Source organism: Microsporum canis, genomic scaffold, assembly GCF_000151145.1.
Source record: "Microsporum canis CBS 113480 supercont1.2 genomic scaffold, whole genome shotgun sequence".
In the NCBI taxonomy this organism is placed as follows: domain Eukaryota; kingdom Fungi; phylum Ascomycota; class Eurotiomycetes; order Onygenales; family Arthrodermataceae; genus Microsporum; species Microsporum canis.
In genome coordinates, this window is record NW_003299168.1 from 2,311,076 (window position 1) to 2,337,863 (window position 26,788).

Consider the following 26,788-nt stretch of genomic DNA (forward strand, 5'->3'; position numbering starts at 1 on the left):
CTCGTTATGTACGGAGTCTGTTATCCTGTGTTTATATACGGTAAAAGGCTGACCCCCTGGTTGGCTGATCTGGGGTTCGCTGCCAATCGATCGATGTTATTTACGCGGGATGTCAGTAATGGAGAATGAGCCTGCAGGTGGTGATGTAACTGCAGCGTACCATACATGGCTCGTACCTTTGTTGACGCCCCTGGTTTCCCCCTTTGTGAGGCATATTATATGTATATCTCAAAGTAGATCCATGTACGGAGCATGCAGGGTACACTCCTGTTGGTGTACACAGTAGGTGCTTGGTGTGACTGTCGATTTCATTTAACTAGCTAAGAAGGCTTGTCGAGAAGGCTTGTATTTGGTAGCCATTATCGGTGACAAAGAGTATTGATGCCTTGTGTGATGCCTTGCATATATATCCTTAGCAGCAGTAACTAGTCGTGTATTAGTTAACTGCCTTGAGCTTCTGGCTGTCGACTGATACAATTGTGGGTAATTTTTCTTCATCGCAATGCATGTAAATATTCCAGAAAAACCGAACCATTCGATGATCCCGATCCGCACAGAAGTACCTATACTTATGGCTACAATTTTCCGTCTTTCCTGAGTTTAGTAACTGCATGTGTCATTTACTTGCCAGTCTCTGCCTTGAAGCGGCAAGGAGAAACCGCAGCTCGTCCCAGTCTAAAGCCAAATATTTGCTATCAACACCGCCTTCCATGGGCACCAGGTCTGAGATTCTGACGTTCAGGTTCGGACACTCCTCAAAGGCTGGTATATCTTTTGATTCCCCTAGGCCTTTCATCGGTTTGGGCGGGCTAAAGAACGTCCAAACGCACAAGTTGTCTCAGTTCACAGTGCCTAAAGCTTCAAAATAAACATACTCACAGTCCTTGGAGCCTTTTCTATTGGCTCTCCGGTGATAGGATCTTTGGCAAACACTTGTATTGATGCGTTGAGTTCACCCGCCCACCGGAGTCCATGGATGGATATCGGGGTGAAGGGGGGCCGCCGCTCGCAATTCTGGGCTATCAAAGCTTCAATATCGGCACCAGGATGGTTGTCCATATTAGACTTGTAAATACTGATGTTCTCTTGTTTTGAAAACGGATTCTCGTAGTTCGGAGTTTCTTCCATGTCTACCGCCATAGCAACCCGAACAGGGTATGGCGAATGAGGTCCTTGACCACTGATTCCAATTTGTCACTTGGTTGTGAGAATCCAACCTCAACTACGAGAACACTGCGCATACCCATCTTGGAGATCCAGAGCATCTGCGAATCTGGAATCGGCAATTCTGGAGATATTTCGTCACCTGCACAGAAAATGAACTTTTCAATGCTCTCGCGTTTGACAAAGTCACGTAACTGCCATAGTATTCCAGAAATGACGCCTTAGTGTAAAATAACCTGCCCGTTCCGAATAGTCGTGGTAGCAAAGTCCTTATCGAACCCAAGCAGAACAAGCATCCTTTTCCTAGACAGGAATTAGCATGTGTATAAATGGGACGTAAAGGCGGGGGAAACGGACTCTGATTCAGTGGCAGTAGCATCAAACGCATGAAGCAGCCTATAATATTTTTCCGGGGTAGCCCTGATCGTGATAATTTCACCAGAAAATGTATATGGAAACCTCCCGACAAATAGCTCATCTCGCTGGTTTTGACCCAACGTTGTCTCATCGGGCCATGTTTTGTCCAGATGCTTGAAGGCCGCGGTGAGAGTAGAAAAACGGCACTTCACACCAAGCCCTTGCCCTTGGATGATAGTAGATGATATAGGGATACCCAACCTCCTAACACCATTACAGTAAAAATAACCTACGCGGCAGTGTTAGGGAAAGAATCCAAGTAGCCAGGACCCCGGAAGAGAGCAAGCATGGTAGCATCTTCGGCGATTGAACGGTAGAAGGAAAGAGGCTCATAACCTGTTCGGCAGAGGAGGTAAAAAGACGGGAGACAAATCCGAGCTGTTTTATATAAAGGACAAGACATGTTGATATCATGCTTGGGTAGAACATATATCCTTCGTTCCATCGGTTATGTTGTCATATAGTATATCTTCCTCGAGGCTCTTTCTTGTGTGTGAAGTTTTGCCCTTCGCTGGGTATTCAGAACTGAATGATAGACGTCGTTAGGGCAGGCTGTAGTTTTTTTTACTTATTCACTGCAGGGATGCGGAACTACATATTTAAACATTACTCACCTAGCAGTGAATTGGTTTTCGAACATCACGAAGTCTCTTGACGGTAACTGCCAACGTACCGCCGCGATGGCCGAATATTGCTTTGACATGACGGACACATTTTGGAGATAATGAGATAGTAAATATTGTTAATATTGCCCCCTCCAGTCAACGCCACAGACGTGTTCCTCTCCTCCTTGGTCGTCGGAATAACTAGATATTTCTACCTAGGTCTAGCACATGGCATTAGGCCATTTTTGTTCTAGTAGTCTCTAGCTGGTTATAAGAGTCACTGTGAACACTGGACATCCCTGAAGACCAGGGGCTAGAGGTGTGTCTCCTACGTCTCCGGCTGGCCAGATGGTGAAATGAGATCAAACTCACCAGTAGTATCTCAACAGCTACGTTCGTTGAGGGCTTCACCCCTATTATTGTCCATATCCGCTCCAAAGTACGGAATCTGTTATCTAACAGGTTGTGAAAAGACAGGGGTTGATCGTCCGACCGACCCTGTCAATAGCGGTTTATAAATGGAGCGTTCGAACTTATCGTAAATGTTCCGGATTGCGATCGCTAGTCGTCAACCGTTGCATACGGGTGTACGCAAAACAGGCATGGGTAATGGTTAATACACTAACTATGCCGCTAAGGCACAATTTCAACCAGAGAACTTTTTCCAGGCCCAGGCTGAACCGTATTCCTGGTACTGCTGCCGAGTTATCGCAATCTCCTTCATGGTCTGCTGATTGGCTGCTAGTCGGGAAGCCCCTAGCCAGGTCGAACGAATGGGGCTGCTCAAGTTATTAGCTTGGTAGTTCTAGAAACGTCAAACAACCACAAAAGCGGGGGAAGAGAAGGAAGTGGCTTACTCCGGGCCAGCCCTCACACGAACGACACACTCTGTAGGTGCCAGATGCCGGATATCAGTTTCCCTAGGATTAATGCATTAGCAACCCAGGCCTTCAGGGGTACAGCCTCCCCCCCCTTTTTTTTTGTACATAATAGTAACGTACAGTCTTTCTATAAACCCTGGAATCAATGCATTGCCCCCGACGACAAAGATATTTGCTAGAAGCGAAGGATGAAGGCCTGTGGGAATAACGGACAGGCATTGCATTATAATATCGGCTATTCCTGGTTGCTGTAGCCCGATATCCTGGGGATTGAATAGGATCTCTGGCACAGTGAACCGCTCGTTCCCCAGAACAAGGACGTCTTCCGCTGCAGAGGGGTTAACCCCAGTCATGAGTCCCTTCCTCTTTTCAGCAGCCAATAGACTGTCGTGAGGCCTCATAAAACCCTTCTTGTGTGCATTGGGGTCGGGCAAGACGTAGTCAACGACTATGTCCGAGACACCGCCCTTACGCCCTTTCCATGTCTTCTCCATGTCGCCGTCAAAGTCGTGACTAACGTAGCAAACAGCCTCTTTAACGCTGTTCACAATATGAGTTTCATCCAACATGTTATACTGTCGGATCGAAACCAGTTCCTTCAAGTAGTTTGTAAGGTGTTTCCCACCGATGTCAAGCCTTCGTATTGCTCGCTGCAACGGACGCCCATGATACACCGGAGTCACCGTCGTGTGGGAGTAACCCGAGTCGACAACTAGCATGCATTCAGCCGGGAGATTCGATGGGATCGCGTCCTGGCTAGGGGGATCGCCGAATAGAGAACAGACCTCATTCCATGCATTGAGACAGGGAGCTGTACATCCAGGGTTATGTGTAAGTAGAGGTACCTAAGCTGTACGCTCGTTATAGGATTTTCTGGTACGTACCGAGATATCGTACATATCCGCCAAAGCCCCATTCCTCCATTATCATCTCATCCATATTCTTCTGCAAACTGCTCAATGCATTGGGAGCCTCGGTTAGAATCACGGTTGTCCCAAGAAAATCAGAGCATTGTACTTCTGGCCTACGGGCCGTCTTCTCGTCAAAAAAAGTATGCTCCCATATCTCTCGTTGCGCTTCCCAATTGACCAGGTAACCCTTTTCAACGGGCCGGCGAAAGCTGACCTCATTCCAGTCTGATATATGGGTTTCAAGCTCTAGACCAGTGTATATCTGGTTATCTCGAGTTTTTGCAAGTGCATTTGGGACGACCAGGCATGACTCTAGGGGATCAGAGCTGGAGGGCGAGCTGTATCCTGCCTTTATAGTATACCCCCCATTGTCGATGATGAAGGTTCTCTCAGGGAGCGGCTCCGATGGGGGCGGGACAGCTTTGGCTGTTCGAGAAGCTTTAGTTGGACCCATTAGCTACCAACGAAGCTAGACCATAGTTCTTCTATTGCTTCAATCGCTAGAGAAATATCATCTTGTCGTTGTCTTGATTTTCCTAGAGACCCTCTCGAAACCCTTCCATGCCAGAGTTTAGGGTGTCGGAACAGTAGTTCCACCGTTCCGACAGGCTCTGCCACGCATCCATGCTGTATACGCGGAGTACTACTATTCTAACCACTAGATACTACTATCCACCCATCTACCCCTGCTATACAACGATTTAGTTGAGAGTCATAGGCCAGTATGTTGGACGTCCCTGTGGCCAAAAGGACTTGGACATGATGGCGGTTAAGCCCGAGCCGAACTCCAACCATACGTGGTCGACTGATACTATGTGTATATCGTACCACTATAAAGTCTACCATGTAGACTTCAACAAAGCTTAAGCTAAATGCCCCAGAGAAGTTATTCTAAACTGACATTAGCACGGCCCAGGCCTGTCTATGATATCATTTTCGCAACCGGCACGACTCTAGAACCTTTGGGACGTTTCGACAAAGTCCAACATACGGTGTTTGACAGTATTGCGCTGCGCAGAGCTGAACCCAGTTACCCTCCTAAGCGACATACTATTAAAGGCGCTCCCTATATAGTTTCCACTTCAGCTCTACCAGCGTGGTATCGGCTCGACTCTGCTTGGCTGGGATAGGGTGTGGCAGAGAGTTACACTAATGCTGGAGCTCCTGGCAACTATTCGTCGTATGACGACGCAAGGATGTTGACAAGAAATGCGCTTTTCCCCTCTACACTCGAGATCCTCTATTAAAAGGTGTTTGATAAGCTGCCCGTGTCAGACTGAAATTGCATATCAAGCTATACATATCGCAAGATAACTGCAGAGTCAAGCACGCATCACATCTCCCAGCCGTTTACCTCTTTGCTCGTGTTAGGAACAACTGGATATCCAACCATGGCTATCCCAGACCAGCAGTGGGCACAAGTTGTCGAGAAGTCTGGCTCTGGTACAGTCTTTTTGCGCATGAAGCTGAGAAACCCGGCCCTGATGAAGTCCTGGTCAACATCAAGTTCTCTGGCGTCTGCCATACGGACCTGCATGTCATGAGAGGCGACTGGCCGCTGGACGTTAAATTCCCCCTTGTGGGTGGCCATGAAGGTGCTGGCGTGGTTGTCGCCAAGGGTGATCTAGTCGACGATATCGAGATTGGGGACCATGCTGGGGTAAAGTGGCTCAACGGCTCATGCCTTGCATGCGAGTTTTGCCGCCAGTCTGATGAGCCACTCTGTCCCAACGCTCTGCTCTCTGGATGTACTGTTCATGGGACATTCCAGCAATACTGTGTTGCCAAGGCCGCACATGTATCCAAGCTTCCTCGGAATATACCTCTTGATGCTGTTGCTCCCATCCTATGCGCTGGTATCACGGTCTACAAAGGTCTGAAAGAGTCCGGGGCACGACCTGGACAGACTGTCGCCATCGTCGGTGCTGGAGGCGGCCTGGGTACTTTTGCTCACCAGTACGCAAAGGCTATGGGCCTAAGAATCATTGCAATTGATGGCGGCGATGAGAAGAGGGAATTGTGTCAGCAGCTCGGGGCAGAAGTACGCTCTCTCAGCCACGGATAATCAATAACATAACTAACTAGGCATCCAATCAGGCCTACATCGACTTCAAAACAAGCAAAGATATCGTCCACGACGTTAAAGCTGCCACTCCTGACAGCCTTGGGCCACATGCCGTTCTCGTTCTCGCCGTGTCCGAAATTCCATTCCAGCAGGCAGCCGGCTACGTAAGACCGCGAGGGTCGATAGTCGCCATCGGACTGCCGGCCGACGCGTATTTCAAGGCTCCTGTCTTTAGTACCGTTGTCCGGATGATCAACATCAAGGGTAGCTACGTGGGTAACAGGCAGGACTCAATCGAGGCAATTGATTTCTTTGCTCGCGGCCTGATTGACGTGCCTTTCAAAACTGTCCAGTTGTCCGAGCTGGACAAAGTATTTGAACTCATGGGTATGGCTTGCTTTGGCTTAAGTTTTATCGTCTTGAAAAAAGGCGTAGGATAGATTTGATAACTAACCAATTTCAACTTTTAGACCAAGGTAAAATCGCCGGCCGCTACGTCCTGAAGATGCCCGATTAGAGCATCTACCCGCTCCGCTTTGTAATTTCCCTACACAACTGCCTCTATCCACTCTTAGCAAAATTGTGAGATGTTACAGCCGATATTCTAAACTTCACTTCCATGTAGCTATCGAGAGAACCACAATTAAACAGTTTCATCTTTCAATTTTTATATTATGGGATCGCGGTGGCAGAGCTGCCGGAACGGTGGAACCACTGATCCGAGATAACCCTAAACCTCTGGTTATCGCGAACCAAAATAAAATATAAGAGCTTCATTATTACAACTCGTCATTACAAGTGGTAAAGGGACAAGGGAAAGGAGAGTAATTATGGCGGGCGATAAGAGGCTATTAGTCCTTCTGGATACTACACTGGGGCTTTCAGCACAGTTTATCTCGTCTCTCTCATTATCCGCTGCCTCAACCGCCGGCGCAACACCCCGCAGCGCGGAAGAGACAGACAGCCAAAAGAACCTGCCGCTCCCTCTACTCTCGGCGGCTGCTCAAACGCTCAAGTCGCATACGGGGAAGATCTCTCTCTTTGCCATTAATACCCCCTTCACGCCATCTGCCATCACATCAGTACTTTCGCAAATCAACGACTCTGCACTCCCTTCTCTCGTCACTGCCGCTTTTCTCCTCCATCCGAACCATTATACCAAAACCTTCCATGCGGAGATCAACTCACTGGTTAAATCCGCCCTGCGAGAATACGTTACATTGATCGACTGTATCAAGAGAATCGCGGTAGGGGATGGGAAAAAGTTGAGGGAAGAGACTAAAGAAGCCGTTACAACTGCTGCGGGGAGAGTTTGGAAAGTATGCGATCAGCTCGTGGCCGCTTCTACAGATGGGGTTGTCGGGATGGTCATTCAGAAAGCCAATGAGTTCCTGGAGCTTGTGCGTGACGGGATCAAGGAGTTGGAGGATTGGGATCCTGAGGAATCTGATGATGATGATGATTGGGGCTTAGGGGACGACTTTGCTGACGAAGCAAAGGATGAAGGTGAGGATGAGGATCGCGATGAATTGATTGCTATGCTGTCTGAAGAAAAGAAGGAACTTCTTCGGCTGCTTACACCGATTTCTAAGCTTTATACGGCCATAACCTCCCAGAGATTAAAACCGCTGAAGCAGGAATCTACTCTTCCGCAATATGCTTCTGACCTTGATGATCTGGTGGACCATCTCAAACAGATACCGGACCTGGTCGACGAGGCTGCGGGTTCTCTGTATGAACACGATACCAAAGCCGTTGCCTCGTATACGAACAAATTAAAAAGCTGCTCTATTTCTACTGTTGAGATTGTTAGAAAACCATGGCGGTCTGGCAACGAGGAGGCGTCCAGGGCTGAGGGGGAAGATGGGGATAAATTCTCGAAATGGGCAACGGTTTGGTTGAAAGTGCTCAACGAGTTGGGGAGGCCTAGCACAGGGAAGGCTTAAAGATGAGATCTATACATACAGCGTTGAAGCCATGATATAGAGTGGTATATTCGATATCCCCAACCTATTGTACATAAATCAACCCCGAGAGTCTTGAAGCCTACCTCGCCCGAACAGTTCAAGAGTATATGTACATGATGTTTATTAAACTAAAAACCAGGAGAGACAGCCTTAAGAGTCAGACCAATTTACACACCGGCTTTCCATTCCTTCATCTCAGCTTCACTGATTCTATTCTTTAAATGGTCCAGTATTGCTTCCGTCCCCTTTGAAACAATCTGCCACCTAGGAACCCTGAACCGATTCCCAGCAACCTCGAATCGCCGCAGCGCATTCACTCCAGGGGGAACATCGTCCACTCCCAAAAGACCTGCTCTCGGAGGCAAAGCGTCGATATCATTGTTCGCCACGTCAAGGACCTGCAGGCCTTCGACGGCCTCGTAGGAGAGGCTGTCGAACGCATTTTCCGATGCGAGGAAAGTGACTAGGTTAGGGTATGTGGCACGCATGACCGGCACAGGGCCCTTGAGACGATTTATCGAAACGTCGAGGAAAGAAAGTGAGGGTGCCGAGAGGTTGGCCAGAAGAGGCTCAAGGGATGTCAGGGCTGCGGAAGAGAGAGTCAGGTTTTGGAGGTTGGGGAGCGATAAGGGTGTAGTGAGCTCTGTACGTCCAACGGGGTTATTGGATAGGTCGAGGTCGATTAGGGAATGGGCTATGAGCGACAGTGCCGGTACGGGGAATTTCTCCAGCCGGTTACGTTGGAGGTAGAGACATCTGATGTCGGATTTGGCGATCAACGGTTCGATGTCTGATGGCTCAAGGTCAGAGAGGTTGGTGGAGGAGCGATCCAGGACACCGCGTTGCTTGACTCGCCATGCGTGAGTGATGGTGGCCGTGGGACTTTCGGGTGCCAGCGTGAATTCCGTTTGCACGGAGCCCTCTTCTTCGTCCTGCGATGGTTCCTTGACTTCACGCCGGCCGCAGAGTTCTCGCTTCAGCTCCTCGGTGTCCATGGCCAGGAGCTTCCTTTCGCGGAGAGGGTTGTTAGATATACGGAGTGTGACGAGACTCTCCATGAAGCCGACGTTGTCGTCAATCAGCCTGATATCGTTCCCTACGAAATCTAGGTGTTTTATATTCTCAAGATCGGTCAGGCCTTCTGGTAAGGCAGAGAGGCGATTCTCCGAGGCTATTACGGTCAACAGGGACTTCCATGACGATATATTCGGGAGTGTCTTTAGACAGTTCTGTTCTACGAACAGCTGTTGCAAGTTTGGCAACTCGATGGTATCTCCTGCGGATAGCTCATCCAGGTTGTTGGTTGCAACGTTCAGTATCTGCAAGGTATCATGTCGCTTGAACGCCTTTGGAAAGAAGTAGCCATCCAGCCTATTCTTCCAGACGTTAAGCTCTGTCAGGGGAAGATCCTTCATAGCCATCAAGGGAAGGGAAGAGAGCCTGTTCTCGGAAAGGTTCAGGATCCGCAGCGCGGTTAGGTCTGCTATAGAATCAGGGAGCCCGGTGAGACTGTTCCCGTGTAGATCCAGGACTTCTAGCCTGACGAGACGCCCTACCTCTGGAGCCAGCGTGCCGGACAGATTGTTCTCAGCAAGCTTTAGCTCGGTCAGACTCTCTATACCGAAGACCACTTCGAGGGTCTCCATGGTATCCAGCCTGTTCTTCGACAGGTTCAGGCTGCGAAGTCTCTGTAGCCTCCTCAGACCGACGGGGAGAGTAGACAGCTTGTTCCCGTGCAGGTCGATGTGCTCCAGGCCACCGAACTGAGCGTTTGGACCGGGCTCATCGGGGTTAAAGTCGGTGATATCGATGTCAGGGAATGCCTCGTCCGGCAGCGAAGTCAACTCGTTGTCTGCTGCCATGAACTTGACCAGGTCGACGTTTTCATACCAGACATCGTTGCTGTTTGGATCAAAGGTGTACATGGTCAAGACCTCGTCGGGTATCTCGGCCAGACCCATCGCTGATATGTTCAAATGGCCCGATTTCCGGGCTGATGCGGTTCTGCTCTGCAAGGCGGCACCGGTTGGCTGCATCCCGGACAGCTGGTTGAATGGATCCTGCAGGCTGGCTTCTTCAGGCACGTCGGGGAATCTACCGGACGATTCGCGCTGCTGTTGCTGCTGCTGCTGCTGTGCTGCTTTGCGAGCGGCTTTCGCCTTGGCTATGCTCTCCCGGAGGGCACTGGATGACTTGACAGCCTTCTTTGTTGGCTCCGGTTCTTTCGGGGGTGGCTCGTTGGGCGTGCATCCGTCGGACGTGATGGAGGTCCTCGGCGATCGTCTGGAGACCGAAGAAGTCGGCGAGGTGAGGCTGGATGAGATGGTAGACGGCGGCTTCCTGGTCTTGGGTATCGAAAGCGGCTCAATTGTGCCGCTGGGCTCTGGATCAGGCGTCTCCCTGAACACCTGGCTTAGAGACGGTCTCTGTTTTGGCTTCCGTGATATCATGCTCTGGCTCTTGCTGGCCGTGAGAGCTGGACGTGCCGGTTTCCGGGGCATGGAGCCTGCCGAACCTGCCTCCTCCTCGACACCCTCCTCGCGCGTCTCTAGCATGCCGTTCCTCGCAGACACGGCAGGCGACTTTATATACATGCTGACCGACCGCTGGCCCACCGGACGCTCTCGCGTTGTGCTGGCAGCGGACGGAGACCTGGACAGCCTCAGACTCCTGACCGAGGGAGCGGGGGACAAAGGGGCTCCGTTCAGGGACTGCCGTGACGGAGACCTCCTGGACTCTACCATGAAGCCGGACCTTCTCCTACCGGGCGAGGGCGAACCCGGAATCTGGGCGAGCGTCTCGATGGTTCGGTCTGACAGGGAGGGCCTGGAGGCATTGCGGGAGGGACTGCGGCCCTGTCTGGTGTCGGCCGGGTCCAGCAGAAGCGACTCGTTCAGGTGAGATGGCCTGCCGAAGGGCTGGGGGCGCAGAGAAGCGGTAGCGGTAGCAGTCGAGGCCGTGGTTGTCTCGGGGTGTCCGTCCGCCAGAAGATCAGACTCGCTCGAGCCAGCAGGGGAATATGGCCTGCCGAAGAGGTCCTCAGACGGCCGCCGAAGCCTCGATACCTTGAGTCCTGCGTCTGCCTGCAGCCTGTCCCTCGACGGCGACGGCCTCAGGGACCTGGAGGGCGTCGCCGTGGGCAGAGGCAGCCGTGAGAGTCGCGGACGGCCGCTGACTGCGGGTTTGCTGTCCATCTCATACACTGCAACAAACACCTCAGAGCCAACGTTGAACCATGGAACAGCTTCTGCCAGTCTGTATCCTAGCAAAACACTTGGAGACTAGGCCTTCGTCTGGTATTAGTTTGCGAAGTCATGGACGCGGTGGAAGCTCCAGGGGGAAAAGATGAAGCCATACAAGGATTTTGCCGACTAGTAAGAAGAAGAAAAAAGGCGTTGAACCGAAAGCCCCTTTTTTATCCACATTTACTATCTTATTTCTTATTTATTCTTGTCTATCTGATCCTTCAGTTATGATCTGTGAGACGTCGGGTTGTATACGACATGCTTAGAGATAGATATAAGATGGATATATAGGTAGATATATATATATATATATATAGAGGGAGGTAGATATATATAGAGAGACGTCAGTAAGAGCATCTTCATCGTCTCATCTCATCTTCTATACCGGCTTAGCTGCTCGTACTCTTCCTACTCCATCTACTCTTCTCCATCTACTCTCTATCTTCTCTTCTTCTCTTCTTCTCTTCTTCTCTTCTTCTCCTCCTCTATCACGTGACGGTTGCCCCAGCCTTCGACTTTCTCAAAACAAGAAAAGCAAAGCAGAAGAAGAAGAAGAAGAAGAAGAAGAAGAAGAACAACTTCGACCTTCGACTCGCATTCACACTCTTACATCGCCAGCCTCAACTGGTCGATCCAGGGCTGTCATTCACTACTGACGCGTACAAGACTGGGCGGCTGCTCGCTGTCAGACGCCGCCAGACCGCCCTCCTCCTCCCGCGCGCTCAACGCTCCCTGTCGCGCTTCACAAGAACCCGGGAAAAGGGCCAGTACCAAGTTGCTTTGTTGACGGACCATGGATGCGCAGAGTGACACAGCCGCCACGGACGGTCAGACCAGACCAGCACTCTCTCCACCCGCCGAGATCGCAGTCCCCAGCACGCCGACTCCAGAGCTGGGGAGCCCAGGACGGCAGTCAACCGCACAGGCTCAGTCGCAGAGTGACCGCACCAGCTCTGAGAAGCCAGCGACAGCTTCACCGACGCCAACCAGGCCGTCGTCGTCTTCTGACATGACTCCCCCCCCGTCCACCCGGGCGTCGGCAAGCGTGTCGACGCCGGCTCAGCGCTCCCGGTCTCAGTCGCATCCGTTTCTCGCCTCTCCGCCGTCGACGGTCAACCAGTCGCTGTGTGATGCATACGGCCTGTCAGAGCGCCTGCCTACCGTGGGCGAGATCGATGATGCGGACGAGCCTGCGCTCCGGAAGATAGCCAACGAGCTGCTTGTCGTCGCCCAGGACTTTCGCATGTCGGCCGCGCACTTCAAGCTCCAGAACAGCCTCCTCTCGCTCACCAGCAGTGAAGCCGTCAAGCGCGCAGAGGTAGAGCAGCAGCTCGCCAAACGAGAGGTCGAGATCCTGCAGAGCGACGAGTACCGTGCTCGTCGAGGTATTGCGCAGGAGGAGTCCGCGCGCAGCCTCCAGAGCCACGAGCTCTCCGGTGCCAGAGCGAGGATACAGGACCTGGAACAGATGAACGCTACGCTGGACCGCAGGCTCCACCGAGCGAAACAGATCATCGAGGAAAAGTCGGACCAGTACGAGATGCTGCTGGAGGAGAACGGACGGCTGAAGAAGCGCATCCGGGACAACCGTGAACATTTCACCATGATGATGGACGGCGGATCCCTCCCGTCCAGCCCCCGTGCGGAGCTACATACGCCACAGCGCAAAGCAGCGGCCGCGCAGCAGCAGCGACACGTCCCCGAGAGTGCTCGGCCCTACAGTGGTAAACAACTCGGCAGCCAGGACCTGCTGGCCACCCTCCTGGCGGCCGACCAGGTCCTGCACGGGGACAGCACACGCAACCAGCCCTCACAGCAGTCCAAGGCCCGGGCCAACCGAAGCTACCACGGCCACACTCGAGGGGCCCATTCCATGTCTTCGCTGACTCCCATCTCCCACGTCAGGATGTCCGAGCCGGCCCGTTTCTTCACCCCCGTGAACAAGAAGGCGAGAGTGTCCCGGACGTCACCCACGCCCGCATCGAGGCATCCGGACGAGCAGGACGGGGACCGCCGTGACCGTGACAGCACCCTGTCCGCCTCCGACGTCGAGGCCGTCACCGACGAAGACATCCCCGCCTCGCAGGCCAGCTCTCTCGCCACGAGCATGCTTCGTCGCTATCCGGGCCCCAGCCAGGAGGCGCCTTCAATCCCTACCAACATCGGTAAGTCCAGTGCCATGCTCCAGAGCAAACTGTTCGGCCACGTCAAGAAGGCTGGCGTCGACCAGGCGAAACGCAAGAGTAGCAGCTCCGAGAACAAGCCTCTCTCCTCCCCCAAGAAGGCGAGAGGGTCAAAACCTCTTCACCTCAACGTGGCTGTCTAGGCAGACTTTTCTTTTCTCTCCCTCTTCCCTCTTCCCATTACTAAGCTGCTGCCCGTCTTATCTTCTTCCAAAATATGCCTGCGGCCCCTTGACGATAACCAGCTTTATCGCTAATTAATGACCTCCCGATATGAACCCCCCGTGATGATGAAGTCTTGTAGTTCCTTTTTTATTCTCTTATGTTCCTCTTCCCCCGGTCAATGGCTCTTTTGATATGCCTGGAATGGACTCTTTATCTCCAGCCGACTAGCTACTGCTTGCCTATGGTTTTTCATCTTCTACCGGCCCCCAAGTTGACTCCTCCATCTACAACCATGTAAACATGTCTTTCTCTCTTGTATCCGGCCACTGGGCACTCCTTATCCCCAAAACGATGTATCATAACCTCAACAGCCATCGAAGAACCCGTCATCCTCTGCCTCTCTGTAAAACTCCTATAAAAAACCCCTTTATCTACTCTTTCATACAAGCCATAACCCGATTAGGCAGAGCTAGGGCTAACTTGCTGACTCAGCCTAAGCGAGTGATGCTGACATAATCACAACCACACCGAAAAAAAAAAGCTTCCACATCAAAAGAACGAAAGCAACCTTCGACTTCTCTCCAAAAAGTCGAGACACCATCGACAATTCAACAACCCGGGCTCTCGACGACTTGATCACCGGCCGCACACAATGGTAAGTCGCTGTCCTTCCTTGCCCACGATGGATATTATCTCTCTGCCTGTGCTATGCCCGGCCGCGACGCAGGGAGATAAATCTACACGGCGCGATTTTCGACGATAACTAACCAGGGGGATTTCTTTCTGTTCATATAGGCGATCAAGCACAACCAGACCATCCCGAAGAACCGTGAGTTACCTGTCCTGCTGAATGCGAGCCGTGAAGGGGAAGGCGAAGGAGAGGAATGAACATGCGCGTTACAGGTTTTGAGGAAGAGGTGGAAACTGAACGACAAGGCGGCCGGGCCAGATGACATTGCAGCATAGCATCGTTTCTAATTCGTGATTCTCTTTGCAACAGACTTCCACAAGGACTGGGACCGACGTGTTAGAGTACATTTCGACCAGGTACGATTGAACTGATTCCAGCTTTCTCTCTTTTTACCGTCCGGTGGAGGAACAGAGGTCGACTAACGAAATCTGTATTCCAGCCCGGCCGAAAACACAGACGTCGTGAGGCTCGTCTTGCAAAGGCTGCTGCCGTTGCTCCTCGCCCAGTCGACAAGCTCCGCCCAATTGTCCGATGTCCCACCATTAAGTACAACAGCCGCGTCAGAGCTGGACGTGGTTTCTCTCTCCAGGAATTGAAGGTATGTCCGTCCACTTTATCCGACCTTTGCAACCAGCCATGTACCTAGTTGCTAAATTTTGATCACAGGAAGCCGGTATCCCACGCAAGCTTGCTCCAACCATTGGTATCACCGTTGACTACCGCCGTGGCAACGTCTCCGCCGAATCCCTCTCCGTCAACGTCGCCCGCCTAAAGGCCTACAAGGCCCGCTTGATCCTCTTCCCCCGCAAGAGCGGTCAGTTCAAGAAACTCGACTCCTCTGCCGAAGAGATCAAGGCTGCCAAGGAAGGTCTGGCCAAGACCATCGACTCCGTTCTCCCCGTCACCAACCCTGCTCGTGAGAACGCCATCTCTGAGATCAACAAGTCCGATCTACCAAAGGGAGAAGAGAACGCATACCGCAGAATGAGAACTGCACGAAGCGATGCTAGACTCGTCGGTGTTAGGGCGAAGCGCGCAAAGGCCAAGGCCGATGAGGCCGCTGCTGCAAAGAAATAAAAAAAAAACCCCCTCCTCCAATTAAAAAGACATAAATAAATGGAAGTTCTTATGGTGTTACCCCCTCCCTTTTATTATGTTTTTCTAGTCCTCTTTGCGCTCTTCCGTCCTTTTTTTTTCAACTCCCAGCCTCTCGTGTCATGAATAATGCGATATCATATGACCAACTTACCCGGGGACCAATTCCTTAACCATCCAGAGGCAATTAATGCACCATTGGACTGACTGCCTTTCTTCCTCGATGGAAGGTATAAAATGGAGAGACTGAGCAGCCATAGTGAAGTCGCGTTGGCTCTGTTTTGTCCGGCCGAACGAGCTTGTTAGTATGGTGGCCATGATGTAGAAATGGAAAACAAACCTTCACACAACATTGTTCACTTTGCTCAAGTAGATGTAGATGACTTAGGCAAATATACGTGCAAAGGTATTCTAGTAAATACTTTGATCCTATTAACCATTTCTGGTTCAAGTACTAAACCCAGACTTATTATATACACTCGATCTGCCTCAAACAAGCCCAAAGAGAATAACAATTACGGCTTCAACAGCCTTGACCAACGAACCGATATCAGCATCGACATCGTTACTCTTCCCGCGCTTAAGCATTCCCTGAAATGCACGTTTGGCTTCTTTCTCTATTTTATTAGCTGCAGAGCTCTTTAACGAGGAGCCGGAAATGCAAATATCTGGCTCCAATTGAGGCTCACTAGTCCAAAGATCAAGCGACAAGCGGCAGGATACAAGTAATTCGAGCTTGTTAGACCCGGCCAACGTGGAAAACCGATAACTCGTTCGGTCAAAATGTTGCACAAGAGCTCTAATGGTGTATTGACGTTCATCTGACGTAGGCGTAACGCTTCTGGATTCCGCCCGCTTTCTGTGGTGCTTCTTCGCCTGGTCGAGATATCGTGGGTCTTCTTCTAGCTTCTCGGATAGTGTCTGCAATTCTATCCAGAACTTTGAGCGTGATACTGCGGCCTCCCAGTATCGGCATATACCCCAACATAGGCCGGATATATCATGGTCCAATAGGGGGTTGGATAACCGAGACGTAACCCAGCCTTCCAGTGGCCCAGGAATGTTGGAATCGGTAGTTGGGACCGTAATAGATAGAACAGATTGTTTTTCAGGGTCGGTATTAAGGATAAGAGGGATACGGTAAAGTGTAGTTGGGAAATTGGATGGGGGCCGGAGAACGAAGCGATGTGTCTGAACTATATCTGGAGGGGTTCCTAAGACTCGTGATGGGCTCCTTACAGTAGACGTCACCGTCTCTGTGCTAAGTGTGAGAGGTGCGAAGATGGTAAGATACGGGACTGAATTTTCAGGTAGTTTCATGGCGTATGGGTTCTGGGGAAGGGGTGATGGGGGTGATTCTGGGTCTGGCGGCGGGATATACTGCGGAGCCGTGAATGGAAGCAGATATGAAAGCATGGAAGACAACGGTGGAGGTGCCGGGGGCGGAGGGGGAGGAGGAGCACAAGATGGGTTATTAGATAGGAGGAGCCCACTACATCGGAAGTATTAGTATAACGGACAAGTTGATATGACGGTATATGTTGTAGTAGGCTTATAACATACACCAATAGCCTAAGAGAGCTCTCATCAGCTAGCTCATACTCCGCGGACTCCAACCGACCTGCTTCTCTTTCCAAGAGAGCCACTTCTCCCTTTAATCTTTCTAACTGTGCCTTTAGTGACTCTCGAAGTTTCTTCTTTTCCTTTAGTTCCTTTGGTGACTCGTCCTTGGACTCAATTTCGATATCTGCTGGTGATTCATCAATACCACGGCCCTCTGCAGCAGACTTTGGATTCTTAGTCTTAAAATTCAGATGGAACCCCGCCTTTTTTAGTTGCTGTTTCTTTTTCATGGCCATAGGTTGACTCGGGCTACCACTAAATTGTGCAATGGTTCCTCTGGGAGGTTGTTCTGGGCCTACTGCTGGAGGAGAAAGAGAGTGCCCTTGTTGATGGCTGCTACCAGTTGATGAATTTGGTGACACCCTTCGCTCTCCCTGTGTAGTAGGTTCATCTTTCCTAGTTATCTCCCCAGAAAAGAGCTGCTCTCCGAACGATCGCCGTCTAGAACTAGGCCTGGAAATTGTGCTATTAAGCTGGGGTAATCCGTCTTCTGCTTCTGTTTCTGTTCGAGCCGCAGCGGTCAACGATGGTCGTAAAGGTATCCTGCCAGATATCTGAGGTGAACTATGTCCGTGTTCTCCAAAAGAGCTGAAATCTTGTTCGGAAGGTCGTCGCGTTTTCTCAGAGGTTGACCGTTCTATGACCCTTGATAAAACATCTGGATGGTATCGGGCAAGGCTCGATCGAGTCGGCGCTTGGAATGACCGCCGGCTCGGTGATCGCGAAGGGCTAGTGCGTCCACGGCCATCTTTCCTTGTAGTGTTTGACACGCCTACAGGTATCGGGATGGAAGAATTGGACTTGCGCCGTTTAGATGGTGATGGTATCATTCGGGCGGGCGCGTTCACACCAGGTTAACTAGCCGGGAAGAATGGGGGTCAACATACAATGCGTCCGTATATGAATCAAAACATATAACTAATAGGTAATGGAGATCCGTATCGCATCCAACTGCTGGTCTTTCTTGAAGCTCTTGAACTTCTTCATCTTCATCGGCATAAACAAAGAGACGCGATGGATGTTTGTACTGTTTGCATCAACATCCCACTGCTAGCCCAAATAATGCCGAAAAAGGTCAACCACGCTTATTGCTGTACAAGTTTCAAACTACACTTATCGTTACAGAGTGCAGATGGGGGCTCTATTCTTCTCAGCCAAGGGAGATACCTCTCTAGGGGCATCTATATGCTCCGGCTGTCTCCGTATACTGTCTACCAGAGGGTCTCAATTCCAGAAAATACCGGCTTGGACGAGCCACGGGTCGAAACGACAAACTGCGCGGCATCTACATACGGAGGTGAATAGACAGAGCAATCCTAGCGGAAGCGCTGTGAAGCAGATATACCCACTGAAAGGGTATTATTCCGATATCCTTGCTGCACCGTCGCAGCCATACAACCCCAGCCGAACGCCGCAGCCCCAGCCCACATCGCCTCCAGAGACACAAGCAGAGCCTCAAAAGGAACAAACACCACAGGAGAAGTTTGGCATAGTCTTTGGAACCCGACTTGCTGGGCCAGGCTATTCCTCGACTCGCTATAACCCATCGACTACACCCAAGTCGGCCTGGCGTACCGTTAATGGCGTTCCTATACCGCCACGGCCAGAAGAGCCTGATAACTGCTGTATGAGTGGCTGTGTACATTGTGTTTGGGATGACTATCGGGATGATGTCGAAGCTTGGGCTCAGAGAATAAACGAAGCTAAGAAGCGTGATCCTCCCCGGAGAGGGTCACGGAAGAAGAAAGCGGCAGGCCCGCTACATGATATGAGGCAAAGTGCGCGAAAAGAAGTTGACAGTGCAAGTGCAAGCATGGACGATGACGGCGGTGGGAGTCAATCCACCTGGAATACTGATATTTCTGCTGATGTGGATGCGGATGCGGATGCCCTGTTTGCCGATATCCCAGTTGGCATAAGGGAGTTTATGAAGACAGAGAAGAAATTAAGAGAGAAACGCAAGAAAGCGGAAGATAAAGCTTAGGGCATCTGTGATGCTTCTGGATACCATTCTTATTAATAGCGACGAGATGCTGATTCTTGTTGCCATGGATTCCGAAGGTTTAGGAGGTACCGGTGTAAATATTAGAGACGGCAATTGTCGAAAATAGAGGCAATATAGCCAGTTACCAGTAGATTTATTGATGATTGAATAAACATGTTTAAAATGTGGGATGCATAGAAGCGTTTATATTCTACGGTTCTCGGTGAGTATGAGATAAAGAGGTCATTAGTTAAATATAAAATCATGGCACTGTATCAAACCAGAGAGATTTCCAAAAACCATAAAGATATCATCATGCCCGAGGAGGTTCGTGGCCAGCCTCGCGCAACAGGCCCTCAAACATGTCACGAAGAGATTCAGGGAGTTCAGATGCCGAGGCCTAAAAAATTAGTATGTTAATCTTGCTAGCAGCGTCAATTATGGATTGAACCAGCTTACATTATTCCTCATTAGGCCATGAAGTAAGAACAGGGCATTATCTCTGTCCTTAGTCTTCTTCAGACGGTCGGTTTTATCCTTGGCAGACTCTCCTGGCTCCGGTCGTGAAATTGACGAGCGTACAGTATCACATAGGCTCTGGATAACGCACATGCTTTCCAGACAGTCGATAACCGCTCGAGATCCAGCTGGATGAGATGCCACCAGGGCAAGAGCAAACCAACCTTCGCTTTGAACGATGGGCCATTCGGTTTGGGTGATCATTATTCCTATTGGGCGCGCAACATCCTGATGCAGAGCAAACAATCGAGTAACCAGTTCCCGTGTTTCGGAGGGCAATTCAGAATCTCCCTTTAGTCGCATGAGGGTACGGCAGATGGCTGCTACTGTTCGCCCAATTTCGGTCTTAATAGGGGAAGAGTCTGTCTTGCCGAATAAAGCAAGGAGTAAGGAGAGATAGGTACGACGGCTGGCAGGTGAGTCAGAGTCGGAAGAGATTGGTTCCAGTAAACGGCCGATATTTGTGACTGAGGTTAATATTGTTTGGCGGGTCAAGCTCGTGGCCATAAGCTGCGCATGCGGTAAAGTTTCAATGGCCCATAAACGAGAAACAGCTTTGATAACACCAGCTTCACCCAGGTATTCGCGGTTATCTCCTGCTATAGCTAAGTTTTTTAGAAACCCAAGAGAGCAGTGGAGGATGGTCGCCTTCGCGTCCTCGCGCTTCAGCATAGATATCAGCGGCAGGTGAACCTTGAAGTCATGTAGCATTGATTTACAGACTTCATCATCTCGAGCAACATTGCCGAGTATAACGCATGCGCATATCTTGAGGTCATCCTTGTCACTATTTAACCATGAAACCAATGTCTCGGTTACCGAGCAACGCAAAGGGTAGTATTGAGGGAATGCGGGGAGGGCAGAGATATCAGCAAGGGAGTGGTTGAGCTTGAGCCGAAGGGGTATCATGACGGAGTCATCCCCTTTGAAAGTGTCCATAAAAATTGAAAGGAGTTCTTCGACATGCCCATTTATAATGCTCAGCCGCTGGAACTTGTCCTTTTGGAGGTATGCATTTAAACTGTTCACCAAGCAAGCGAACCCTTCTCCATGCGACTCTACGTTCGATGTAGCATGTATTAAAAGAGGTAATGAGTTATCAGATGCCGTATCGATGTATTGGCCTAGCATAGTCAGTTATGGTGCCGATATGGAGGAAGTAAGGCAGCCATACTTTGCTCACTTGTCATTTCCAACAGTTCATAAGTGACTCCCAATAGCGCACTACCCTTGAGTTTCCCACTGGCTAGAAGTTTCAGGAGCACTATGGAAATACCATTTTGAGCAACCTGGACCTGAGCAGGGACTAAAAAGCTGGTTAGCCAAAAGCTAAGATGTATAAATGAGTATTAACCTACCAAAGTCGATGCATATATTATAAATAACTGGTATAGCAACATGACCCAGATTTAAATGAGCGATCCATTGTTTTATGGGTAGGGTATAATTCATTTCCAGCACTCTTGCTCTATTTTCATCTCCGGTTGGTAATGTTAGCCCCTGGTATGGGGGAAAAAAAAAGGGGGGGGGGGGGGGGGGGCAGTGTTTTATACACCCACCTGTGTCAGCGCATGAATTTCCAATAAATCTTAGTGCATGTAGCAAGGTGTTCTCTTCGACCTCATCTGTCGATATGATGCGAAGGAAGTAGTCCAATATTCCGCTTTGGCCAAAGTGAGGTCTCCAATTCGCTATATATTGTCAGTACATATTTTAAAGCAACTATTCATACAAAAGGAAGCTTACCATCACGACTAGCATCCGCCAACATTTCAGCTACTTCAGCCATATAACAAGAGTTACTCCTCCATAGCATATCGATCTGGGATAGCACTAACGATAACCCACGCATACTTGGGCTGCCACTCCTTCGCTCCTCATCTGCTAGTTCTAAGGCATTTAAGAGGTTATGCAATTCTTCGCTCTGGTCTCCGTCACCTGCACTCTTGAATTTTGAGCGTAGAGAACGGATCATAGCTTCTTCCTCTTCTTGTGGGAGTTTTGATAGGTCTTTGGCAGGCGCAGGAATAGGTGATTTGGAAGTCTGCCCGTCCATCTTCTGCGCAGACCCAGAAGGGTATTTATCTAGTTCTGACCCAGCTTCCTGCGCCGGGTTGGCTAGGGACTCAGTGGGATTCTCCATGGTTTCCTTTAAGAGAGCTCGGCTTCCTGGCATGGGTGCCTATATTGACGGCAAAGACCGAGGATGGGCCGCTTCAAGAATGACCCAATCCGCAACGGCGACAGCCCCAGATATGACAAGGGGGATTTTAGGCGGCTTCAAGGATGATTCTAGGCTTCAACGCTCTAAAGAGGACACCTCCCCAATCATGTGGATACAAAAGACCTCCCTAGCGGTTAATGATAGCTATTTATACCAGTCCTATATACCAAGTATATCTATTGGTGAGCAGCGTCCGGGGTGACATTAGTCAAACAAGCAAGTATCAGGCAGATATCGAACAGGTGACCAAAAGGATCCAACTCATTAAACGCCTGGCCACTGTTTAGCTTGTTGGTGCCTGGCGAGAGATGCGAGGATGTTGCGACATTCCAAGGCAGTCCAGGGGTTTATGTAAGCGACCCGCCTTTTAGGGCTCTTTTGCTGATGGCGCCGAGCGGCTGCTGCCTGCGACAACAAACTACAACAGCAGGCAATCAGCCACGACTGGATCAGACAAGGAGGTCACAGACTACAAGCGGCTATTGATACCGCTTAAAATATATATATATATAAAACGAGACAGAAAAATAAAAAAGAAAAGACCGAAAGTGAAGGAGTGAGCGTGGTTTTATTGCCCTCGGCCAGAATCGAACTGGCATTTCCAGATATCCCAGGGAGTTGTGCTCCTGAGTCATACTTTTGAATATGAGACTGGCGTGATAACCACTACACCACGAAGGCATTACGATTGGCCTGGAGCCGGAGGAAGCGAGAATGCTCTGTTATGGATATTTCGCTATACCAGGGTGGGGCGCACACATACAGGCCACATACATGGGGGGATCTGGCTCTTCAAGGGTTTAAAATGGCAGCCAGCATCTAAGGATATTCCAGCGCAGACAGTGATATCCGGTATACGCAGCATGTTGGTTTCAACCTCCAGTCTTCAGGCCTACATATGGACAGTTGCTAAAGGGCGCAGCAATAGCAGAATGGACATGTTTAGCACATTCATGCCCCGCTTTCCCACTTGTGAATAAGGAAGGGCTACTAGTGCCATCTTTATATATAAAGCTGCTGTTCAGAAGGCTGTGGTTAAAGTTACAAGATACCAGAACATATCTATATCGACCACCAAAACTACAAACCTTCGGAACTAGCGAGGTTTTATCTTTTAAATATTTAATACAGCAGAGCCGGATGGTGCGGTTATACATTTCATAGCTAGACTTCAAACTATACTGTGTATCAATATATTTAATATTGAACGAGCTGTAAATAGTTAACGGACCGGGCAGGCAACTAAAGCCACGATGTCGGTTTATCTGTCCAGTTCACACAATTCTCGATGCCATAGCCGATATGCAGTACAATTACGCAGGTGATATAGATCACTCTTGTCCTCCAAGTTACCATGCATATCTTGCGAGAAGCTTGTTGCTGCGCTCGAAATATATGTGAAACTATCACGTGACTAGTGTTACTATGAGGCTACGGGACAAAAAAGGCCTTTCTGCCCCATGGAATAACCAACACCTACCACCGTATACTATGTGAATGGCCTGGTAACTTGTTGTTGTCCTAGGGAAGTATAGCATTCAGTGATTTCACGACAGTCATGTTGTTTTTAACGATTATGGTCGACTATGTCTATCCTGGTTAGAAATGAGGAGCTAATGCTTCAAACCAACCTGCTACATTCCCACACTACCGCATGGATGATATCCATGCAGCCCAACCACTACAAGCAACCAACAGTTGGAGCTGTTGGTTTCCACAGTGGTTGGATGCGGCTATATATACCGGTGTGAGGGCTCTGGTATCTTTAACACTAATATGATATCCAACACTCGACACTCGACACTCGAACCTCCCTCGTTATCCAGCCCTGAACCATGGGCTCGCGAGCACCCGTCCTCCCCAGCCTCCCTTATGATATCCTCTCCCTCATCCTTGAAGAACTGGTCGAGGACAAGCCATCACTCGCGCGCCTAAGTCTCACCTGTTGGGCCCTCCGCCCCTTGGCCCTCCATTTCCTCCTCGACACGGTGGACCTCTCCTCCCACAACCGCGGCCGGCTTCCCGAATGTGAAGACGAGATCCGCCCTGAGGTTCACGCGGACTTTGGCGATGAGTATCGTCAGGTAAACCTCGTCCCCCAGCAGAGGGCTTTCCTAAGGCTTATGACCGATCGCCCAGAGCTCGCTCTCTGCGTCAAGTCCCTGAAGTGGACACTGGTCTGGATCGACTGGGAAGAAGAGGCCCTCGCGGAGATTGACTACGAGTTGTGGAACGTGTTTGCACGCTTCACCAACGTTCGTCACCTTGACCTTGCCTCAATCCATAACCTCTATTATCTCTACGATCAGCCGTTTATTCGCAGAAACCCACCGCGACTCTTCCCTGCTGTCACCCATCTTCGCCTGGTCGGCTGGATGCACCGAGGGCTCGTTGACGCTATCATCGATGCCTTGGACCCCACGACCCTTCACACCCTCATCCTCGACCATCTTCAGGATGAAGGCGCTTTTCCCGACGGCACCCCTATTGCTCAGGATATCGCATCAGAACATGCCTGCAGTCTGAAAAACCGTTCTCGGGGTGATACTTACAGAGGTTCAATTACAGCAAACCTCTACCGTCGTCAACAGGTCGGGGAAGCAGCTATATTCCCAGGCCCCATGTGGACTGCTCTTCGTACCCTCTCGGCGCGGCGATGCACCTCACTTGTCAGGTTTGAGTGTAAGATTCCACCTGTCCACCAGGATATCGACCTCCGCAACTACTATACTTGGTTTGATGACACTGTGTCCTTTCTTTCAAATGTCAGGCAGACGCTGAGGTCACTTACTATCACCTTTGGAGAATGCCCACTGCTTACCCGTCATTCCCGGTGTGGCACCGCTCGGAACCTCAGCCGGATCGCTCTTCACCATAATATACATATAGTCGCTGATTTTTTACGTGTGTTGCTCCCGGCACTCAGTCACCCAGACTTTTCATGTCTAGGAAACTTGTATTTTCAAGGATTTTCTATATTGAATAAGGCTGGGTCATACGGCGTCCAGAACCTGGAGCTAGATGACGTTCGCGAGTTGAGCAGGAGATGTCCAATTGCCCCCTGGGAAACAATCACCCATACATTCAAGACGGATCACTGCCCTGTCTTTCTAGGTTACGATTACTACCCTGATCGAGAGACTATCCAAAGGTTCCGTGCCATTCTGGAGCAAAGCTAACCTATTATTCATCCAACATCCTAAGCTTAAACACCATTCGTTAACGAGAATTTGCTACGGCGCTGATATGGGTAACCTCTTGAACGGCATGGTACAGAAACCACGCCAAGCTAAAGCTTACATTGTTCGTTGAGCTAATGAACCTAAACTCTAATATATTATTCCTCTAGTTACAGGACTTTCATTGCCGGCATCTTGTCGTCCTCCCAGGTTATGGTTTGTTGGGTTTCTTGATGTGAGCAGGCCACACGTCCTTGCCACAGCCTTTGCGTTCGTTGTTCCAGTAAGCATAGATCGCATACCAGGCATAGTTATCGCAGTTTATCTTTGCATTTGCCCAATCTGCCTTACGGGGTTTCCCTGGAGGTTTTTTCCCTGCGACTTTCGCCGCCCTTTCAAAGCCAATTTCGTCCGGTATAGAAGGGATGTTTCTGGTGAATTTGAGATGTAGCCACTCGTGAATCATTATTCGCTCTCTGCAATCAAGGTGGTCCAAGGTCCTCGGAACCATTTCCTCGGTGGTACCCGCCAGGGCATCAATATTTGGGAACATATCATCATTAAAAAATACCGGGCAAAACACCATGCTGTGGGAATGCGAAAAGACATATTTTTCCTCAATCCCCCCCAAACCCCGATCACCCGGTAGGTTAACGATTGCCTGGGCTGCGCTTGCGCCGGTCCTGCTCAGGCCAGTTCTGGTTAGCTTTTGGGAGATACCATATAGCAAGAGTGTGTGGGTGTATGGCTGTTCATACCCGCAATATGACCCCCCCTCGTTATCCTTTATGATCCCCTCCCTATCGCAGATGAAGCGGACGCCATCAGCCCCGTCTATACCACGTCCTTCGTAGCGCGTCATTTTGTCAAGCAAAATATCGAATGACTCTTTCACATAGCCGATACGATCGTCTAACGCATAGAACATTTGGGTGAAGGCAGGGTCTTTCGTCACGATATAGCTCACTCTGCGCGCCTTTGTCCCTTCCCCCGCAAGGCCATCATCCAGATCCTTAAGAAACGTGGAGCTATGCTGTGCCAGCTCCAAGGCACCTTTAAATGCTGCGGTTATCTTCCCCCGGTCGATTTTATCTGTGCATGTCTCGTCCCAGTCGAACCACCTGTCAATCGCTTCTTTTGGCTCATCAACAACCAGCACTCGAGACAGTGGTATCGTTGCTTGGGTGATAGGGTCTATGAAGTCAACCTCGTTGTCGTATACCTCCACCCGCTGTTGTGGAACTCGAACATCTATACGGGGAGGAGTGTGTGTCTCGTTTGATCGTATGGTGATGGCCGTGCAGACCGATAGAAAGAACAGTAAGGGCACAAAATTAATCATACTTGATTTATTAATATTGGTGTGTGTCAGAAGGTATATGCTGCACTATTGGTACTTGGTGCTGTATTGAATAGAAGAGCTTGCATATCCAGTCTGAACTTCAGCTACCAGTCGCATTATATATTTCTTTCTCCCGGCCTCCCGGCCGTCCCTCTTTTCCTCGAGGAGCCTTCTTCCATACCCCCCAGACCCCCAGATCCTTACCAGCCGCTCATGTTGCCTATCTTGCTCATATTGTTAGCTTCATACTACGGCCTATGTTATACACATAGTAACCAGCTTGCTACGTAAAATATTCACGGCAGTGCATCCAACTGCTATTTTCAACTTGTATCAACCCCCATTTCTACATCGTGACTAGTTTCGTTATCGTCGTCACCGCTACTTCTAAGAGGATGGTAGTTGGAATAATTTACACAAATAGGTGTCTAACGGTCATCCTGCTTGTCCTTCATTACCAACACCAACACATTACCAACACCAAGATGCAGCCTACTGCGCCCCCAGGATTCGGGAGATATATATATT

The 26,788-nt window shown here is 50.1% G+C and overlaps 13 protein-coding genes and 1 non-coding gene across 14 annotated transcripts; 6 read left to right on the forward strand and 8 right to left on the reverse strand.

The window, feature by feature from the left end:
- Positions 1 to 616: 616 nt before the first annotated feature.
- Positions 617 to 1,140, reverse strand: MCYG_02317 (uncharacterized protein; the record flags this gene model as incomplete). Its single annotated transcript, XM_002849337.1, has 2 exons — positions 617 to 783; positions 876 to 1,140. 2 exons carry the CDS (start codon positions 1,138 to 1,140, stop codon positions 617 to 619), a joined length of 432 nt encoding a protein of 143 aa, XP_002849383.1.
- A 245-nt stretch (positions 1,141 to 1,385) lies between these two features.
- MCYG_02318 (uncharacterized protein) lies at positions 1,386 to 2,284 on the reverse strand (the record flags this gene model as incomplete). Its single annotated transcript, XM_002849338.1, has 4 exons — positions 1,386 to 1,467; positions 1,522 to 1,810; positions 2,009 to 2,106; positions 2,196 to 2,284. The coding sequence occupies 4 exons, from the start codon at positions 2,282 to 2,284 to the stop codon at positions 1,386 to 1,388; spliced, it is 558 nt and encodes a 185-aa protein (XP_002849384.1).
- A 548-nt stretch (positions 2,285 to 2,832) lies between these two features.
- MCYG_02319 (actin family protein) lies at positions 2,833 to 4,604 on the reverse strand (the record flags this gene model as incomplete). Its single annotated transcript, XM_002849339.1, has 5 exons — positions 2,833 to 2,965; positions 3,044 to 3,106; positions 3,188 to 3,878; positions 3,952 to 4,404; positions 4,523 to 4,604. The coding sequence occupies 5 exons, from the start codon at positions 4,602 to 4,604 to the stop codon at positions 2,833 to 2,835; spliced, it is 1,422 nt and encodes a 473-aa protein (XP_002849385.1).
- A 765-nt stretch (positions 4,605 to 5,369) lies between these two features.
- Positions 5,370 to 6,560, forward strand: MCYG_02320 (alcohol dehydrogenase; the record flags this gene model as incomplete). The annotated part of the gene is made up of 4 exons (XM_002849340.1): positions 5,370 to 5,421; positions 5,445 to 6,019; positions 6,076 to 6,430; positions 6,514 to 6,560. The coding sequence occupies 4 exons, from the start codon at positions 5,370 to 5,372 to the stop codon at positions 6,558 to 6,560; spliced, it is 1,029 nt and encodes a 342-aa protein (XP_002849386.1).
- A 313-nt stretch (positions 6,561 to 6,873) lies between these two features.
- MCYG_02321 (conserved hypothetical protein) lies at positions 6,874 to 7,989 on the forward strand (the record flags this gene model as incomplete). The annotated part of the gene is made up of 1 exon (XM_002849341.1): positions 6,874 to 7,989. One exon carries the CDS (start codon positions 6,874 to 6,876, stop codon positions 7,987 to 7,989), a length of 1,116 nt encoding a protein of 371 aa, XP_002849387.1.
- A 188-nt stretch (positions 7,990 to 8,177) lies between these two features.
- On the reverse strand, positions 8,178 to 11,204 carry MCYG_02322 (leucine-rich repeat-containing protein 40; the record flags this gene model as incomplete). Its single annotated transcript, XM_002849342.1, has 2 exons — positions 8,178 to 10,572; positions 10,615 to 11,204. The coding sequence occupies 2 exons, from the start codon at positions 11,202 to 11,204 to the stop codon at positions 8,178 to 8,180; spliced, it is 2,985 nt and encodes a 994-aa protein (XP_002849388.1).
- An 844-nt stretch (positions 11,205 to 12,048) lies between these two features.
- Positions 12,049 to 13,502, forward strand: MCYG_02323 (conserved hypothetical protein; the record flags this gene model as incomplete). Its single annotated transcript, XM_002849343.1, has 2 exons — positions 12,049 to 13,420; positions 13,444 to 13,502. 2 exons carry the CDS (start codon positions 12,049 to 12,051, stop codon positions 13,500 to 13,502), a joined length of 1,431 nt encoding a protein of 476 aa, XP_002849389.1.
- Positions 13,503 to 14,493: 991 nt separating this feature from the next.
- Positions 14,494 to 15,371, forward strand: MCYG_02324 (60S ribosomal protein L13; the record flags this gene model as incomplete). Its single annotated transcript, XM_002849344.1, has 4 exons — positions 14,494 to 14,539; positions 14,604 to 14,650; positions 14,734 to 14,892; positions 14,961 to 15,371. The coding sequence occupies 4 exons, from the start codon at positions 14,494 to 14,496 to the stop codon at positions 15,369 to 15,371; spliced, it is 663 nt and encodes a 220-aa protein (XP_002849390.1).
- Positions 15,372 to 15,878: 507 nt separating this feature from the next.
- On the reverse strand, positions 15,879 to 17,842 carry MCYG_02325 (conserved hypothetical protein; the record flags this gene model as incomplete). Its single annotated transcript, XM_002849345.1, has 2 exons — positions 15,879 to 16,881; positions 16,953 to 17,842. 2 exons carry the CDS (start codon positions 17,840 to 17,842, stop codon positions 15,879 to 15,881), a joined length of 1,893 nt encoding a protein of 630 aa, XP_002849391.1.
- A 232-nt stretch (positions 17,843 to 18,074) lies between these two features.
- Positions 18,075 to 18,996, forward strand: MCYG_02326 (conserved hypothetical protein; the record flags this gene model as incomplete). Its single annotated transcript, XM_002849346.1, has 2 exons — positions 18,075 to 18,309; positions 18,368 to 18,996. The coding sequence occupies 2 exons, from the start codon at positions 18,075 to 18,077 to the stop codon at positions 18,994 to 18,996; spliced, it is 864 nt and encodes a 287-aa protein (XP_002849392.1).
- Positions 18,997 to 19,309: 313 nt separating this feature from the next.
- Positions 19,310 to 21,658, reverse strand: MCYG_02327 (conserved hypothetical protein; the record flags this gene model as incomplete). The annotated part of the gene is made up of 6 exons (XM_002849347.1): positions 19,310 to 19,396; positions 19,456 to 20,639; positions 20,699 to 20,821; positions 20,874 to 20,983; positions 21,071 to 21,206; positions 21,262 to 21,658. The coding sequence occupies 6 exons, from the start codon at positions 21,656 to 21,658 to the stop codon at positions 19,310 to 19,312; spliced, it is 2,037 nt and encodes a 678-aa protein (XP_002849393.1).
- Positions 21,659 to 22,311: 653 nt separating this feature from the next.
- MCYG_10526 lies at positions 22,312 to 22,420 on the reverse strand. The gene has a single exon. It is a non-coding gene; the product is annotated as a tRNA-Met (tRNA).
- A 1,154-nt stretch (positions 22,421 to 23,574) lies between these two features.
- Positions 23,575 to 24,918, forward strand: MCYG_02328 (uncharacterized protein; the record flags this gene model as incomplete). The annotated part of the gene is made up of 1 exon (XM_002849348.1): positions 23,575 to 24,918. The coding sequence occupies one exon, from the start codon at positions 23,575 to 23,577 to the stop codon at positions 24,916 to 24,918; it is 1,344 nt and encodes a 447-aa protein (XP_002849394.1).
- A 211-nt stretch (positions 24,919 to 25,129) lies between these two features.
- MCYG_02329 (uncharacterized protein) lies at positions 25,130 to 26,260 on the reverse strand (the record flags this gene model as incomplete). The annotated part of the gene is made up of 1 exon (XM_002849349.1): positions 25,130 to 26,260. The coding sequence occupies one exon, from the start codon at positions 26,258 to 26,260 to the stop codon at positions 25,130 to 25,132; it is 1,131 nt and encodes a 376-aa protein (XP_002849395.1).
- Positions 26,261 to 26,788: the final 528 nt, after the last annotated feature.